Consider the following 14,438-nt stretch of genomic DNA (forward strand, 5'->3'; position numbering starts at 1 on the left):
TATATAAAACGATTGGGATAGAACCATCTTTAAATATCTTTTTATATTTTTTGAGTATTTATAAATAATCTTCAGATATATATTTTATTAAATTTGAGAATCGATTTATTTCCGTTTTATAGCCGATTAATAAGCGTTGCGTCAAGTAATCATGAAGCGGTGCCTAACCGCCTCTAACCCGATTTCACACTATTTGCAATCTTGAATTAAGTCTAATTCAAGGGGCAAAAAGCTATTTTTGTAATATTAGATTGTAAATTGAAAACAACACCTAACTCAAAGGGGCAAAACGCTATTTTGGTGTAAATTGAAATAATGCGTAACTCAAAGGGGCAAAGTGCTATTTCTGTAGTGTTAGCGTGTAGAATGATAGACCCCCTAATTCAAGGGGCCGAACTGTCAATAACCCCTAAATTATATTGTTTTTATTTTGATACCGGTACTACCCTTGGCCGCCCTGAATAGAGATCCTTTGGAAAAAGACCTAAGAAAGGTCAATATAGTAAATATCGGAAAACACCTCCCACATAAGCCCTACTAGCACCCACTATAAAATCACAGAATTCGCGTTGCCATCCTCACTTTGCTCTTCGCTTCTCTGAATTGCATCTGCGGCTAGGGTTTTCTGCGAAGGCTCTTTTCTCTCTCTGTGGTAAATCTCTTCTCCTCCCCCTCCTCTCAAATTCGCTTTGCATGTTCATAGATTCAATCTTACGCTTGTATGTTCTTGTTCCGATGGGAATTTAGTCCTTTGTTTGTCTTTGTTGATTAATTTATGTCGATTTTGTTTTGATTTGAAAATTTTAGATTTAATCTTTAGGAATCCGATCTGAGCATCTGATGCGATTTTTCATGCCTCGATTTGTTTTTTATTTGAAAATTTTAATTTTGACCGAAATTAGATATTCCTGGTTTTCAAAGGATTGAAGATAAAATAATAGAAAGCTGTGAATAAGGTTGCAGATTATCCGATCTATGCTGTTGTGAATCAATTTTGTTTAATAAATAGCATCCAATATTCTGTTTTTATATTTAGTTCTATTTACGTTCTATGCTGTTGTGATTGTGTTTGAATGCTTGTAATTTATGCAGATTATTTGCTTTCACTTATGCAAATTTAAGTGATTTTTGCAATCCTTGTATATTAATCTTCATGGATTTGTTATGTTGACTTCCTTAATTACAGTAGTCTCACAATAATTATTCTCTTGCTGCAGTTCATTTTTCAAGGTTCAACATGGGTAAAGAAAAGTTTCACATCAACATTGTGGTTATTGGACATGTCGACTCTGGGAAATCGACCACCACTGGTCACTTGATCTACAAGCTAGGTGGTATTGACAAGCGTGTGATCGAGAGGTTCGAGAAGGAGGCTGCTGAGATGAACAAGAGGTCCTTCAAGTACGCATGGGTTTTGGACAAGCTTAAGGCTGAGCGTGAGCGTGGTATCACCATCGATATTGCCTTGTGGAAGTTTGAGACCACCAAATACTACTGCACCGTCATCGATGCCCCCGGACATCGTGATTTCATCAAGAACATGATTACTGGTACCTCACAGGCTGATTGTGCTGTCCTCATCATCGACTCCACCACTGGTGGTTTCGAAGCTGGTATCTCCAAGGATGGACAGACCCGTGAGCATGCTCTTCTTGCTTTCACTCTTGGTGTCAAGCAGATGATCTGTTGTTGTAACAAGGTAATATATTGTATATATACATCGTGTTTTGTCATGCTTATCTGTTATTATATTATAATGTCTAATAATTTTATTTCATTGTTGTGTTCAGATGGATGCCACCACTCCTAAGTACTCCAAGGGTAGGTATGAGGAAATTGTCAAGGAGGTGTCTTCGTACCTCAAGAAGGTTGGATACAACCCCGACAAAATCCCATTCGTTCCCATCTCTGGTTTTGAGGGTGACAACATGATTGAGAGGTCAACCAACCTTGACTGGTACAAGGGCCCAACCCTTCTCGAGGCTCTTGACTTAATCTCTGAGCCAAAGAGGCCCTCAGACAAGCCACTCCGTCTCCCACTTCAGGATGTCTACAAGATTGGTGGTATTGGAACGGTGCCCGTCGGTCGTGTTGAGACTGGTTTGATCAAGCCGGGTATGCTCGTCACTTTTGGACCTACTGGTTTGACCACTGAGGTTAAGTCTGTTGAGATGCACCACGAGTCTATGCCTGAGGCTCTCCCAGGAGACAATGTTGGGTTCAACGTCAAGAACGTTGCAGTCAAGGATCTCAAGCGTGGGTTTGTTGCATCCAACTCGAAGGACGACCCTGCTAAGGAAGCTGCTAACTTCACTTCCCAGGTCATCATCATGAACCACCCCGGACAGATTGGAAACGGTTATGCACCAGTCCTCGATTGTCACACATCCCACATTGCTGTCAAGTTTAGGGAAATCTTGACCAAGATCGACAGGCGATCGGGCAAGGAGATTGAGAAGGAGCCCAAGTTCCTCAAGAATGGTGATGCCGGTATGGTTAATATGATTCCGACCAAGCCTATGGTGGTGGAGACCTTCTCAGAGTACCCTCCTTTGGGTCGTTTTGCTGTTCGTGACATGCGTCAGACAGTTGCTGTTGGTGTCATCAAGAGTGTTGAGAAGAAGGACCCATCAGGAGCCAAGGTTACCAAGGCTGCTGCCAAGAAGGGTGCCAAGTGAACTGTGCTGGTTTTCGGTTATCCTTATTCTGCCCATGACTTTTGTTTGCGTCTTAAAAACTCTATTTGTATTTTTAATGCTTTAGTAGGTCCTTTATATTGCTTGTTGTGTTGTATTTTCTTGCCCTGTATGTTTGGTAGCCATTCGCAGAATTGGGTACTCGACAGGCGGTGGCAGGATTTACAGCATTGAAACTTTGTTTCAGTTTTGGTGGTTTGTTTTTCGTTGTGGTACTGAATTATTTAATGGGCTTTAATATTTAATTTTGATTTGCTTTTATATTTGGTCTATGTTTGATTTTCATACAGTTTGCTGTATCTTGCTGATTGCTAGTAGGTTATATAATTCCGGTTTTCGATTTCTTGAAAGTATTTGATATAGAGCTTGCTCAAATCATTTGTAATCCTTCCATTTAGATCCAAATACCTTTATTTTTTTTCTTGTTCAATGCCTTATTCTTGTATCTAGCTAAATTGGAATATTCTTACGGATGAAGCGAAAATGTATGCAATCTATCGCTCGTTCGTAATAATTTAACATGTTCTCACCGAGTTGGGACCGAGAGAAACAATTATTTAGGCGAGCCCATCGACATGGTTTATCGAGGCATAAGAAAGATTTTCAAACATGTCTTCCTTTTCTTCAACTTGATGTATAGTTGAAGTCAGTTAATTTATCATTATATAATGAGTGATTTCTATGTTTGACGAAGCAAAAATTGGGGATTTGAGAAATTAGATTAAGAAATTTTAAGTAGGAAAAATTAGGGTTTATGGCAAATTGGGGAAACTCCGATTCTTGAGGTGAAGAAGGGAACGAGTTAAGGGGATTTCACGTATGTAGTACAATCTTCACGGCGGATTAAAAGTGAAAAAAAAAATGTCATTTAAGAGAGTGGAATTAGTTTATTTTACTCCAAATTTGATTACTTATTGAAAATTATTAATATTACTCGGTGTCATTTTTACTCCACAAAATTAACAAATATTTCCATAATAAAAATTACAAGATAGTTTTTTGGAAAATTAATTATTAAGATTTTATTTTTTTGAGGAAAAAATTAACAAGATTTTATTTTTTTGAGGAAAAAATAACAAGATTTACTAATCCTAAGTTTATTACTTTATAGAGAGGTTTGACCTAATTACAAAACAAAGACCTTGGCTAACACGTATATGCATAATTAGTAAAAAAAGACCTTTCACTATCAAGAAGCATAATCTAAATCAAAGACTAATTAATGTGATTAAAAAAATCATAATAAATCATATATTTATTTTCATAACAATTCTTAATTAGAATTAAATCTAGTGAATAAAAATTGTTCCTTGGCCACAAAGAAAAAGAAAGTAAGACTATTCAATCACACAACAAATACAAAAAGAAAAAAATTAGGTTTAATTTGGATGCCAAAAATACCCTTCAGCGCACTTAATTAGATACCCTTTCCAAAAGGATCTATAAAAGGACAATATAGTAATTTACATCCAAAAGTTTCCAACATAAGCCCTAGCAGCACCCCTTTATAAACCCACAGAATCCTCGTTGCAGAACCTCACTTTGCTCTTCGCTTCTCTGGATTGCTTCTGCGGCTAGGGTTTTCAGCGAAGGCTATTTCTCTCTCTAGCAGCTCTCTGATTTTAAGGTATGATCTTCTCTCTTTTCGTTTGCATGTTTCGTCGATTTATAATTTTTGAATAGACTGTTCTTGTTTCGATTAGATTTAATCTGTTGTTTGCATGTTTCGTCGATTTATAATTTTTGAATTGACTGCTATTGTTTCGATTAGATTTAATCTGTTGTTTGCCTTTTGTTTGATTAATTTTTGCCGATTCTGTTTTGATGAAAAAAATTAGATCTTTTCTTTAGAAGCCGATCTGAGTATTTGCCGATTTTGTATGCGTTTTCATGTCTCAATTTATTATTTTTGAAGAAGCTAGCGTACGGCCGATCATGATTTTGTCAGCAGAATAACATAGTTTGGAATAATTTTGTCCTTGCAGTTATTGAAATCTATGTTCATGTGTGTATTGATCTTATGTTTAATGTCTCCTTTGAGAATCATTAATTTTTAATTTGATGTATGTTATGCGGTCAATTTGTTTCATGAACTACAATTTGGGTTCTCAATTATGTTTGTAATGATGTTAGCCTGTTGATAGATTAGTTTCCTTTTATTTGTATTCGGAGTGATTTTGATGATATATTTTTATAATTGCTGAAAATCTATGAGTTCTTAGTGATTCTATTTGGTATCTGTTATTCTTTATCATTTATGCAGACTTGTTCATTTAATTTTGATATGATTGCAGTTAAGCATCCATTATGGGTAAAGAAAAGTTTCACATCAACATTGTCGTCATTGGACATGTCGACTCCGGGAAATCGACCACCACCGGTCACTTGATCTACAAGCTAGGTGGTATTGACAAGCGTGTGATCGAGAGGTTCGAGAAGGAGGCTGCTGAGATGAACAAGAGGTCCTTCAAGTACGCATGGGTTTTGGACAAGCTTAAGGCCGAGCGTGAGCGTGGTATCACCATTGATATTGCCTTGTGGAAGTTTGAGACCACGAAGTACTACTGCACCGTCATCGATGCCCCGGGACATCGTGATTTCATCAAGAACATGATTACTGGTACCTCACAGGCTGATTGTGCTGTCCTTATCATTGACTCCACCACTGGTGGTTTCGAAGCTGGTATTTCCAAGGATGGACAGACCCGTGAGCATGCTCTTCTTGCTTTCACTCTTGGTGTCAAGCAGATGATCTGTTGTTGTAACAAGGTAATATATTGTATATATACATTGTGTTTTGTCATGCTTATCTCTTATTATATTATGATGTATAATAATTTTATTTCATTGTTTTGTGCAGATGGATGCCACCACACCTAAGTACTCCAAGGGTAGGTACGAGGAAATTGTTAAGGAGGTGTCTTCATACCTAAAGAAGGTTGGATACAACCCAGACAAAATCCCATTCGTTCCCATCTCTGGTTTCGAGGGAGACAACATGATTGAGAGGTCGACCAACCTTGACTGGTACAAGGGCCCAACCCTTCTTGAGGCTCTTGACCTGATCTCCGAGCCAAAGAGGCCCTCAGACAAGCCACTCCGTCTCCCACTTCAGGATGTCTACAAGATTGGTGGTATTGGAACGGTGCCTGTCGGTCGTGTGGAGACCGGTCTGATCAAGCCTGGTATGCTCGTCACTTTCGGACCAACTGGTTTGACCACTGAGGTTAAGTCAGTTGAGATGCACCACGAGTCCATGCCCGAGGCTCTTCCAGGAGACAATGTTGGGTTCAATGTCAAGAATGTTGCAGTCAAGGATTTGAAGCGTGGTTTTGTTGCCTCGAACTCAAAGGATGACCCTGCTAAGGAAGCTGCTAACTTCACTTCCCAGGTCATCATCATGAACCACCCTGGTCAGATCGGAAACGGTTATGCACCAGTGCTCGACTGTCACACATCCCACATTGCTGTCAAGTTTAGGGAAATCTTGACCAAGATTGACAGGCGATCGGGTAAGGAGATTGAGAAGGAACCCAAGTTCCTCAAGAATGGAGATGCTGGTATGGTTAATATGATTCCGACCAAGCCTATGGTTGTTGAAACTTTCTCAGAGTACCCTCCTTTGGGTCGTTTCGCTGTTCGTGACATGCGTCAGACAGTTGCTGTTGGTGTTATTAAGAGTGTTGAGAAGAAGGACCCATCAGGAGCCAAGGTCACCAAGGCTGCTGCCAAGAAGGGTGCCAAGTGAACTTTGCCGGTTTTCGGTTCAGCTGGAGAATATTATTTGCATAATTTATGTCTTAAATACTTTTTTCTGATTTACAATGCTTTATTTGGATTTTTATATTGCTTGTTGTGTTGTATTTTTCTGCCTTGTATGTTTGGTATCCATTCCCAGAATTGGGTACTAGACAGGCGGTGGCGGATTTACAGCATTTGAATTCCGTATGCAGTACTCTGGTTTACAGACATACTTTCATCTTTATTTATGGTTTGATTTTTAATATTGCTTCGTAAAATTTCTCTTGCTTAATTCGTGTTTATGTTAAATGATTTTTCTTCAGAGATGATTTCTTTAATATATATTTTGCATATATGTGTCTTCAGGGGTGGACCAGGGGTTTTTTTTGGGGGCTAGAATATGTGTATAAAATTGGAAGTTTTTCACAAAATGAACTGACTTATTAATCATATAATAAAATATAACGTTAGAAACGGAGATAGACATGGATAGGATTCATGTGAAGTGTTTGTACTCTTAGCTGCAGCCACAGAGAATAATACAGAACCGTTCCGAATATACTTCTTTACGTATATTTTTACGATCAAGAATCGAGGATTCTCAAGACGTTATGTATTGTGAGCCAAGAATACGTATTTACTACTTCAGTAGTTACAAAGTCAACAATATAGTTTCAGCAATATGCACAGTACATTGAAAGTCCAAATCTCTCCTGTGGCAAGGCCTCCAACCTTCTGCCTACTAAAATCCACCTCGACCGCCTTTTTTCCTTTGCCAGAAACTGACTGCTTCTTTTGCGGCTCCTCATTTCTAAATGGCGATTTCGTATTGATCCTTTTAGGAATGAACCACTTACGGCTTGGCTTGGCTTGCTCTCATTCTGAATAAAAATAATAATTTCTTTATCTCTCAATCCTCTCGTGATGAACTTGTCATTTTTGCAGCGGTTTTATTTGATCTGTTTGGATGAATAGAAACAAAGTTGCTCATGGTTCCTTTCCTCCTCTTTCCCATTGCAGAAATTGCTGGCGATGGCCACAAAATGCAACGATGACCACTGGAAAAGCCAAAAGATCAGCCACCTTCTGTGGTCTTTGCCTCCTCTAAAGCCCACAAACGTCACGACTCTCTCGCTGCTGATTCGTGCCGTTCTTGAAGCCTGCAAACTCATCAACTTTGCAAATCTCAAAGATGCTATCTTTGAATCGGACTGCATTAATGCAAGAATCGCTCTCTTCCCTGGACAGCAGCTGTTCGTTCCCCTTGAAGAAATCCCTAGATACTGGGGTTTGTGGCCTAAATGGAAATTCAGATTCATCCCCAGGAATGGAGGTCGGCCCATTGTTGATGTTTGTTCGTTTCGTTTCTGTTAATGCAATTATCTTATAAAAAAATATATATATATGCACAGCACACCGAAGCCAAATACATGCAGCAGTATGAACATTTAGGAAATGATATTCGATCATTTATTTAAAAAGATAAAAATAAAGTAGGACTTACAAGACTTTAAGCAATAATTTGGAAGTTCGTATCAAAGAGGACATCTCTTCATTCATATTACTCGAATCAACGTCTGAAGTTTGAACTCCCACTATCATCTTCCAGTTCATACAATAGTTTTTTGTACGTATTTCCATCGACAAGTTTCTTCTCTTGCACCTTTTCTAAAAACCTCAAAGCATCTTCATTCCCTTTCTGTCGTGATATTTCATCCAAAACAGTACGATAAGTAATAAAATCAGCTAACCTTTCGTTTTCCGCCATCTCAAACAAGAACTTCACCGCTTCATCAACTTCCCCCTCAAGCGCCAGAGCGTTCACAAGTGAATTATACGATTTACTGCTCGGGACAAACCCGTTTTTCTTCATTCTATCACAAAGCTCCTTTGCGTTTTCAGTTCGGCCTTGTGCACACAACCCATGTACCAAATAATTATATGAAAACGAATTAGGCTGGCAATTGTAAACCACTTCCATCTGATGAAAAATTCGAAGGGCATCGTTGACATGAAGCGAAAGCACATACCCTTTGATCATAGAATTCAGACAAAAAATATCGGGCTCGACCCCGTCATCAACCATTTGCTTGAACAAACACCGTATAGTCTCCATGTACATGTGATTAATATACGAATTCTTTCCCGTACTCAAAAGTGCAGCAAATAGTATGTTGTAGGTTCTAATCGACGGCCTGCAGTCCAATTTCCTAGAGCGACACATGTGCTTATATATACTCACAGCCCTAACCAATTTCCTAGCTTCGGTAAAATAATATATCATGCTATTATAAAGAGCCTCGGAAGCAATGGAAGGAATAGCTAGCACCTGGTTGACAATGGAGTCCATCTCCTCGTACATTTTAGCTGCACCGAGTTTCTTGATCGTGATGTGATACGTCAGCAAATTGTGCCTGAACCTGTGCTGTTGCGTCGCCCAGTTGAAAAGCTCGAGACACACTAGGGGGTCGTTCTGTGAGGATATTACGTCGTGAAGCTCTTCGGGTGTGAATCTAGGAGGAAGTCGGGATACAGCTTCTTGATAAAGAGATTCGTTCAGGACGGGCTGTGCTGCGATTCTTGCTCTTTTGTTGATTCTCTTTCTCAAAGATCTTGGTATATGACCTTTATATACTCTTGTAGAATAAAACGAAATGTGGGAGAGTCTACACGAGATTTGCGGTTGTCGTTTATCGGGAAGTAAAGAAAAGGGTGTGGAGGAATTGGAATGAGAGGCTGGATTTGACTGCCTATGGACTGTGCTTGAGGAAGAACTGTGAGTTTGTGAAAGGGTTAGATATAAGTTACTGTATGTAGAGGTCCCATTGGAGTGAAAATGGCGAAGTTGATTTCTTCGCAGTGTGTGCATTTTCGTAATTTACCAAACAAAAAGATGAGTGCAGGAGAGGTGGGCTGAGGTTGATTCGAAATTGGTGGACGACGGAAAAAACTAAAAAAATCGGATAATCAAAGTTTTTGTAGAGAAATTCAGAGTAGACAACAATGGAGGCTGAGATGCAACAAATATGGACAATCAAAGCATTAAATGCACTTCAAATCACGGGAAGAAGAGAGAGAAAGTGCAGAATTAAAATCTAAAGGCAAAATTTCTCCGATGGAGTACAGAGAAACTGAAATAATCGAGATTCAGAGATACAACAGTTCTTACAGAAGCTTATGTCGTGACACACGGTGGTTCCGGTGGCGGCAATGGCGACGTAGGCGGCGGAGATTTGGGGGGAGAAGGTGGCTATGGTTTTGAAGATTGGAGCTTTGGAGAAGATGAATTGGGAACCTGAGGATTGATGTACGACGTCGTATTGGGGAATTATGCTGATGTTGGGCTGCATTTTAGAGCTGGGCTTAATTTAGAGGCTGCAGGATTTATTGGGCAAACTAACAATAATCTTTAATTTTTAAAGTCACTTGTTATTAGGCCTGTGCGCGGTCGTAAACCCGCATGTTCTAGCAAAACCCGTCATCGTCCCGTCAATCAACGGTTCTTGATTTTAACGACGGGTTTATTGTGGGTTTAGGAACCCAATCTTCACGGGTCAAAACACGTCGTCATTTAAAAAAAATATTTTCTTTAATAATTTATAAGTTTTACGCAAAATTATTTAGAAATTAAAATGAATGACAAAACGAAAAAAATTCAATTGAAACAAACGTGAATAATATCAATGATAAATGTTACGAGTAAATAAAATTAATACGTTTTAACCATAAAAAAAAATAGTAACTATATTCAAATCTTTATAAGACAAAATTTAAAATAAAGTAGATAACCATAGACAATACAAGATGATGTCGTCGTCATAGATATAAGTTTTGACATGTAAGAGATACTTTATTCTCGTATTATACATTATTAATTTATTATACTATATAATATAAACCAAAACGACGTCGTTCTGTATAGCGGGGCAGGACGGGACGCAATCCTATAGATGGACCTATCTGTTCTGTCCTAGCAGGGCGATTTTTACCGAGTTTAACGGGCTCATCGGGTTGAATGGTCCGACTTGCTCACCCCTACTTGTTATATATATATAAAAAATACATAAATATATTAATATCTAAAATATAATTCAAGAAAATGTTTTCCAAAATTATATTATCATCGCAATTTAATATGTATTCAACTATCGTTTTCCAAAAGTTCTGCAAGTGGGTTTGTGTCAATTGACCTAAATTCAAATTTCCTTTTGTCAACGGTGTTAGATAGAACTTGTCACATACGGTTAATTAGTATAGTGTGATTTACGTTTTTTCACATGGTTTGCAAGCTGCTATACTATAGTGTAAGTAAAAACTAAGAAAAAATAAAATAAAATTGGATAATCAGCAATCGAAGCATGCTACTATACAAAAGTGTACATAAAAAATCAAAGAATAAATAAAAATCGATATTTAGAATGTCGATAGGATCTTGTAAATTATAACAAAGTTACATGAAAATTAATGTTAATTTATTTAGCTTCGACTTTCATAATTAAGGACAAGAATTGGAATACCCAACCATAAGAGATGACATAGAAAAACACTATATATGAATTATCATTACTTTTAATAATTACTAATAATAAAAAAAATAAAAAGAATATGAAGAAATATGTCGCCACAATGTGTCCAGAATTACACTCCCCCACCCGTTAGGCCGTTACCGTTAGCTCGGAATATTCCAGAAGAATCAAAGGGTGTTTTAGTAAATTCAGCAACGAAAAACTACAGTCAAAAGAAGCCCTAGCTCTTGCCCGCCTCGTTGCTATATATATCCACAAAACCCTAGAAATTCACTCCTCTCCGTATTTCACTGCTGCTGCTAAGGGCCGTTTTGTAGGCAAAGCGACTCGTTCTCTTTCTCTCTCTAACATCTGCCTACAAGGTTAGATCCATTACAATTTTTCTTCTTCGATCTGTTTATTGTTTTTGAATCCGTTTTGCAAAACAAAAGTATGCTGCTTTGTTTCTCAAATTGGATTGGATTTTGCTTTAGATTTTTGTTCAATTTTCGATGCCGATGTCTTTAATTTGTAGATCTAATTATGGATTGTTCAGATTTGTGATTTAATGCTTTTTTTATCCATATCCGGTCATGTATATGAATTTCTCTTGTTTAATCGTTTATTCAATCGACTTTATTAATCTCGTCGATTTAGAAAGAAATGAGTTTTGATCTGTGTTTATGTCACCTGCCTAAGGGATTGGTTTGCTTTTATTTATAATCCATTTATGTGAAGATGTTGAATTGGTTAATCTGTATAAATCTGTAGATCTGTATTATTTGTGTTTACCGTGTTTGTAATTGCTTTGATGGATATATGCATGCACAGATGAATTTTTATTAATCAGCTCTTTGTCGAAAAAAATGTATCTGTTCGTTTCAAACAGTATTCTGGTTATGCTTATATAGAGAGTTTAATTGTTAGAAGACTAATGTATTTTGATTGAAAATTGCAGTTTGTAGCCTTTCACTATGGGTAAAGAAAAGTTTCACATCAACATTGTCGTCATTGGACATGTCGACTCCGGGAAATCGACCACCACTGGTCACTTGATCTACAAGCTAGGTGGTATTGACAAGCGTGTGATCGAGAGGTTCGAGAAGGAGGCTGCTGAGATGAACAAGAGGTCCTTCAAGTACGCATGGGTTTTGGACAAGCTTAAGGCCGAGCGTGAGCGTGGTATCACCATTGATATTGCCTTGTGGAAGTTTGAGACCACCAAGTACTACTGCACTGTCATCGATGCCCCCGGACATCGTGATTTCATCAAGAACATGATTACCGGTACCTCACAGGCTGACTGTGCTGTTCTCATCATTGACTCCACCACTGGTGGTTTTGAAGCCGGTATTTCCAAAGATGGGCAGACCCGTGAGCATGCTCTCCTTGCATTCACTCTTGGAGTCAAGCAGATGATCTGTTGTTGTAACAAGGTAATATATTGTATATACTTCTTGTTCGTTGAGTTTTATTCCTTATTTGTCTATTATTATATTATAATGTCTAATATGCTGAATTAATTGTTTTGTACAGATGGATGCCACCACACCCAAGTACTCCAAGGGCAGGTACGAGGAAATTGTCAAGGAGGTGTCTTCATACCTGAAGAAGGTCGGATACAACCCCGACAAAATCCCATTCGTTCCCATCTCTGGTTTTGAGGGAGACAACATGATTGAGAGGTCGACCAACCTTGACTGGTACAAGGGCCCAACCCTTCTCGAGGCTCTTGACTTAATCTCTGAGCCAAAGAGGCCCTCAGACAAGCCACTCCGTCTCCCACTTCAGGATGTCTACAAGATTGGTGGTATTGGAACGGTGCCCGTCGGACGTGTGGAGACCGGTCTTATCAAGCCTGGTATGCTCGTCACTTTCGGACCAACTGGTCTGACCACTGAGGTTAAGTCCGTTGAGATGCACCACGAGTCCATGCCCGAGGCTCTCCCCGGAGACAATGTTGGGTTCAACGTCAAGAATGTTGCTGTCAAGGATCTCAAGCGTGGGTTTGTTGCATCCAACTCGAAGGACGACCCTGCTAAGGAAGCTGCTAACTTCACTTCCCAGGTCATCATCATGAACCACCCTGGTCAGATTGGAAACGGTTATGCGCCAGTGCTCGACTGTCACACATCCCACATTGCTGTCAAGTTTAGGGAAATCTTGACCAAGATTGACAGGCGATCCGGCAAGGAGATTGAGAAGGAGCCCAAGTTCTTGAAGAATGGTGATGCTGGTATGGTCAATATGATTCCGACCAAGCCTATGGTGGTGGAGACCTTCTCAGAGTACCCTCCTTTGGGTCGTTTTGCTGTTCGTGATATGCGTCAGACAGTTGCTGTTGGTGTCATCAAGAGTGTCGAGAAGAAGGACCCATCAGGTGCCAAGGTCACCAAGGCTGCTGCCAAGAAGGGTGCCAAGTGAATGGTGCAGGTTCTTGAATCGAATTTTCGTTCGAGTGAACTTTATCTTTTTAATAAACTCTGTCATGAAAACTCCATTTTTAGATTTGTCGTTTTGTTTTGTCGGCTGTGGTTTTGCTTTTGCCTTTCACTCCCTTGTCTTTTGGGTGGTCAATCCCAGAATTGGGTGTTGGACAGGCGGTGGCGGGATCTACAGCATCGAGTCAGTGTTTTTCGATTTTAGTAATGTTTTATTCTGTTGTGTGTTTTGAGGTGCTCCGGTTTTATACTGGGCGGCTCGAGAATTTTGTGTTGTTTCCTTGCAAGTGATTAGAATTGAACTATTTGACCTTAGCTTTCAAATTTATGCTGTGTTACTTATGCTCTTTTTCCCTTTTTCTCTATTATTACTTGGCCTCATATTCTCTTCAAATTTATTCATTATTAGGGAGTTATGAATTTTAAGAATCAATAGTGTAATGTTTTATCTCGTATTAATCCTAAACCAGAAATACATATACATATAATTGTGTTATGAGATTCGCAAACACAAGATTCATTTATGAATTTGAAAATTTGATAGACATTAGAGGGGTGAATATTGTGGCATATGAGCCCATCTTCGTGTAATTTATGTAATTTTCAGAATATTTTTGGTGTGATTTTGTTTCGATTTCCAGATTTTCAGCGCATTCGGGCGTTTTCTGCTATATCCAGCACATTCTTTTAAATAACAATTGCGTTTTTTTTTTAACGATATGTGGAGGTAAACGATACACGATATATTTCCGTATAGTATAAACATGGTATCAACAAGTAATAGAAAAAAGAATGAAATGCCATTCATTACTTGGTTGCAGTAACAATTGATCTCGCAACAAATTATAGGAATGAAATAAAAATATATTATAATAGCCAAATTATCCTTCGACAAAAATCAAAATAACAATAATTCATTTACTAATTTGATTCAATATTATATTCTTTTTAACATATACGTGACAAAATTATTGTATGAGCCAACAACAGTTCATCAAATTAAATTTTATTAAACTTGAGATATAATTGAATATGAAGTAGTTTAAATTAAAATT

General features: G+C 38.4%; 4 protein-coding genes across 5 annotated transcripts; 3 read left to right on the forward strand and 1 right to left on the reverse strand.

Annotated features, from left to right (window-relative positions):
- Positions 1 to 521: 521 nt before the first annotated feature.
- On the forward strand, positions 522 to 2,957 carry LOC105949027 (elongation factor 1-alpha). Its single transcript, XM_088817189.1, has 3 exons — positions 522 to 652; positions 1,218 to 1,699; positions 1,791 to 2,957. Exons 2-3 carry the CDS (start codon positions 1,238 to 1,240, stop codon positions 2,676 to 2,678), a joined length of 1,350 nt encoding a protein of 449 aa, XP_088673315.1. The 5' UTR covers positions 522 to 652; positions 1,218 to 1,237; the 3' UTR covers positions 2,679 to 2,957.
- On the forward strand, positions 628 to 13,707 carry LOC105949026 (elongation factor 1-alpha). Of its 2 annotated transcripts, none has more exons than XM_088817188.1 (3): positions 628 to 652; positions 11,901 to 12,378; positions 12,479 to 13,707. In XM_088817188.1, the coding sequence occupies exons 2-3, from the start codon at positions 11,917 to 11,919 to the stop codon at positions 13,364 to 13,366; spliced, it is 1,350 nt and encodes a 449-aa protein (XP_088673314.1). In that variant the 5' UTR covers positions 628 to 652; positions 11,901 to 11,916; the 3' UTR covers positions 13,367 to 13,707. The 2 variants fall into 2 exon arrangements, with proteins under 2 accessions (XP_088673314.1, XP_012827747.1); XM_012972293.2 differs by lacking the exon at positions 628 to 652 and adding an exon at positions 11,141 to 11,325.
- On the forward strand, positions 4,151 to 6,700 carry LOC148771332 (elongation factor 1-alpha). Its single transcript, XM_012972295.2, has 3 exons — positions 4,151 to 4,323; positions 4,991 to 5,465; positions 5,557 to 6,700. The coding sequence occupies exons 2-3, from the start codon at positions 5,004 to 5,006 to the stop codon at positions 6,442 to 6,444; spliced, it is 1,350 nt and encodes a 449-aa protein (XP_012827749.1). The 5' UTR covers positions 4,151 to 4,323; positions 4,991 to 5,003; the 3' UTR covers positions 6,445 to 6,700.
- LOC105949029 (Tetratricopeptide repeat (TPR)-like superfamily protein) lies at positions 6,975 to 9,795 on the reverse strand. The gene is made up of 2 exons (XM_012972298.2): positions 7,942 to 9,795; positions 6,975 to 7,804 (listed from the first exon to the last, which is right to left on the reverse strand). Exon 1 carries the CDS (start codon positions 9,304 to 9,306, stop codon positions 8,008 to 8,010), a length of 1,299 nt encoding a protein of 432 aa, XP_012827752.2. The 5' UTR covers positions 9,307 to 9,795; the 3' UTR covers positions 6,975 to 7,804; positions 7,942 to 8,007.
- Positions 13,708 to 14,438: the final 731 nt, after the last annotated feature.

This window comes from Erythranthe guttata, chromosome 4, assembly GCF_056151865.1.
Source record: "Erythranthe guttata isolate IM_541 chromosome 4, IM_541, whole genome shotgun sequence".
Classification (NCBI taxonomy): Eukaryota; Viridiplantae; Streptophyta; class Magnoliopsida; order Lamiales; family Phrymaceae; genus Erythranthe; species Erythranthe guttata.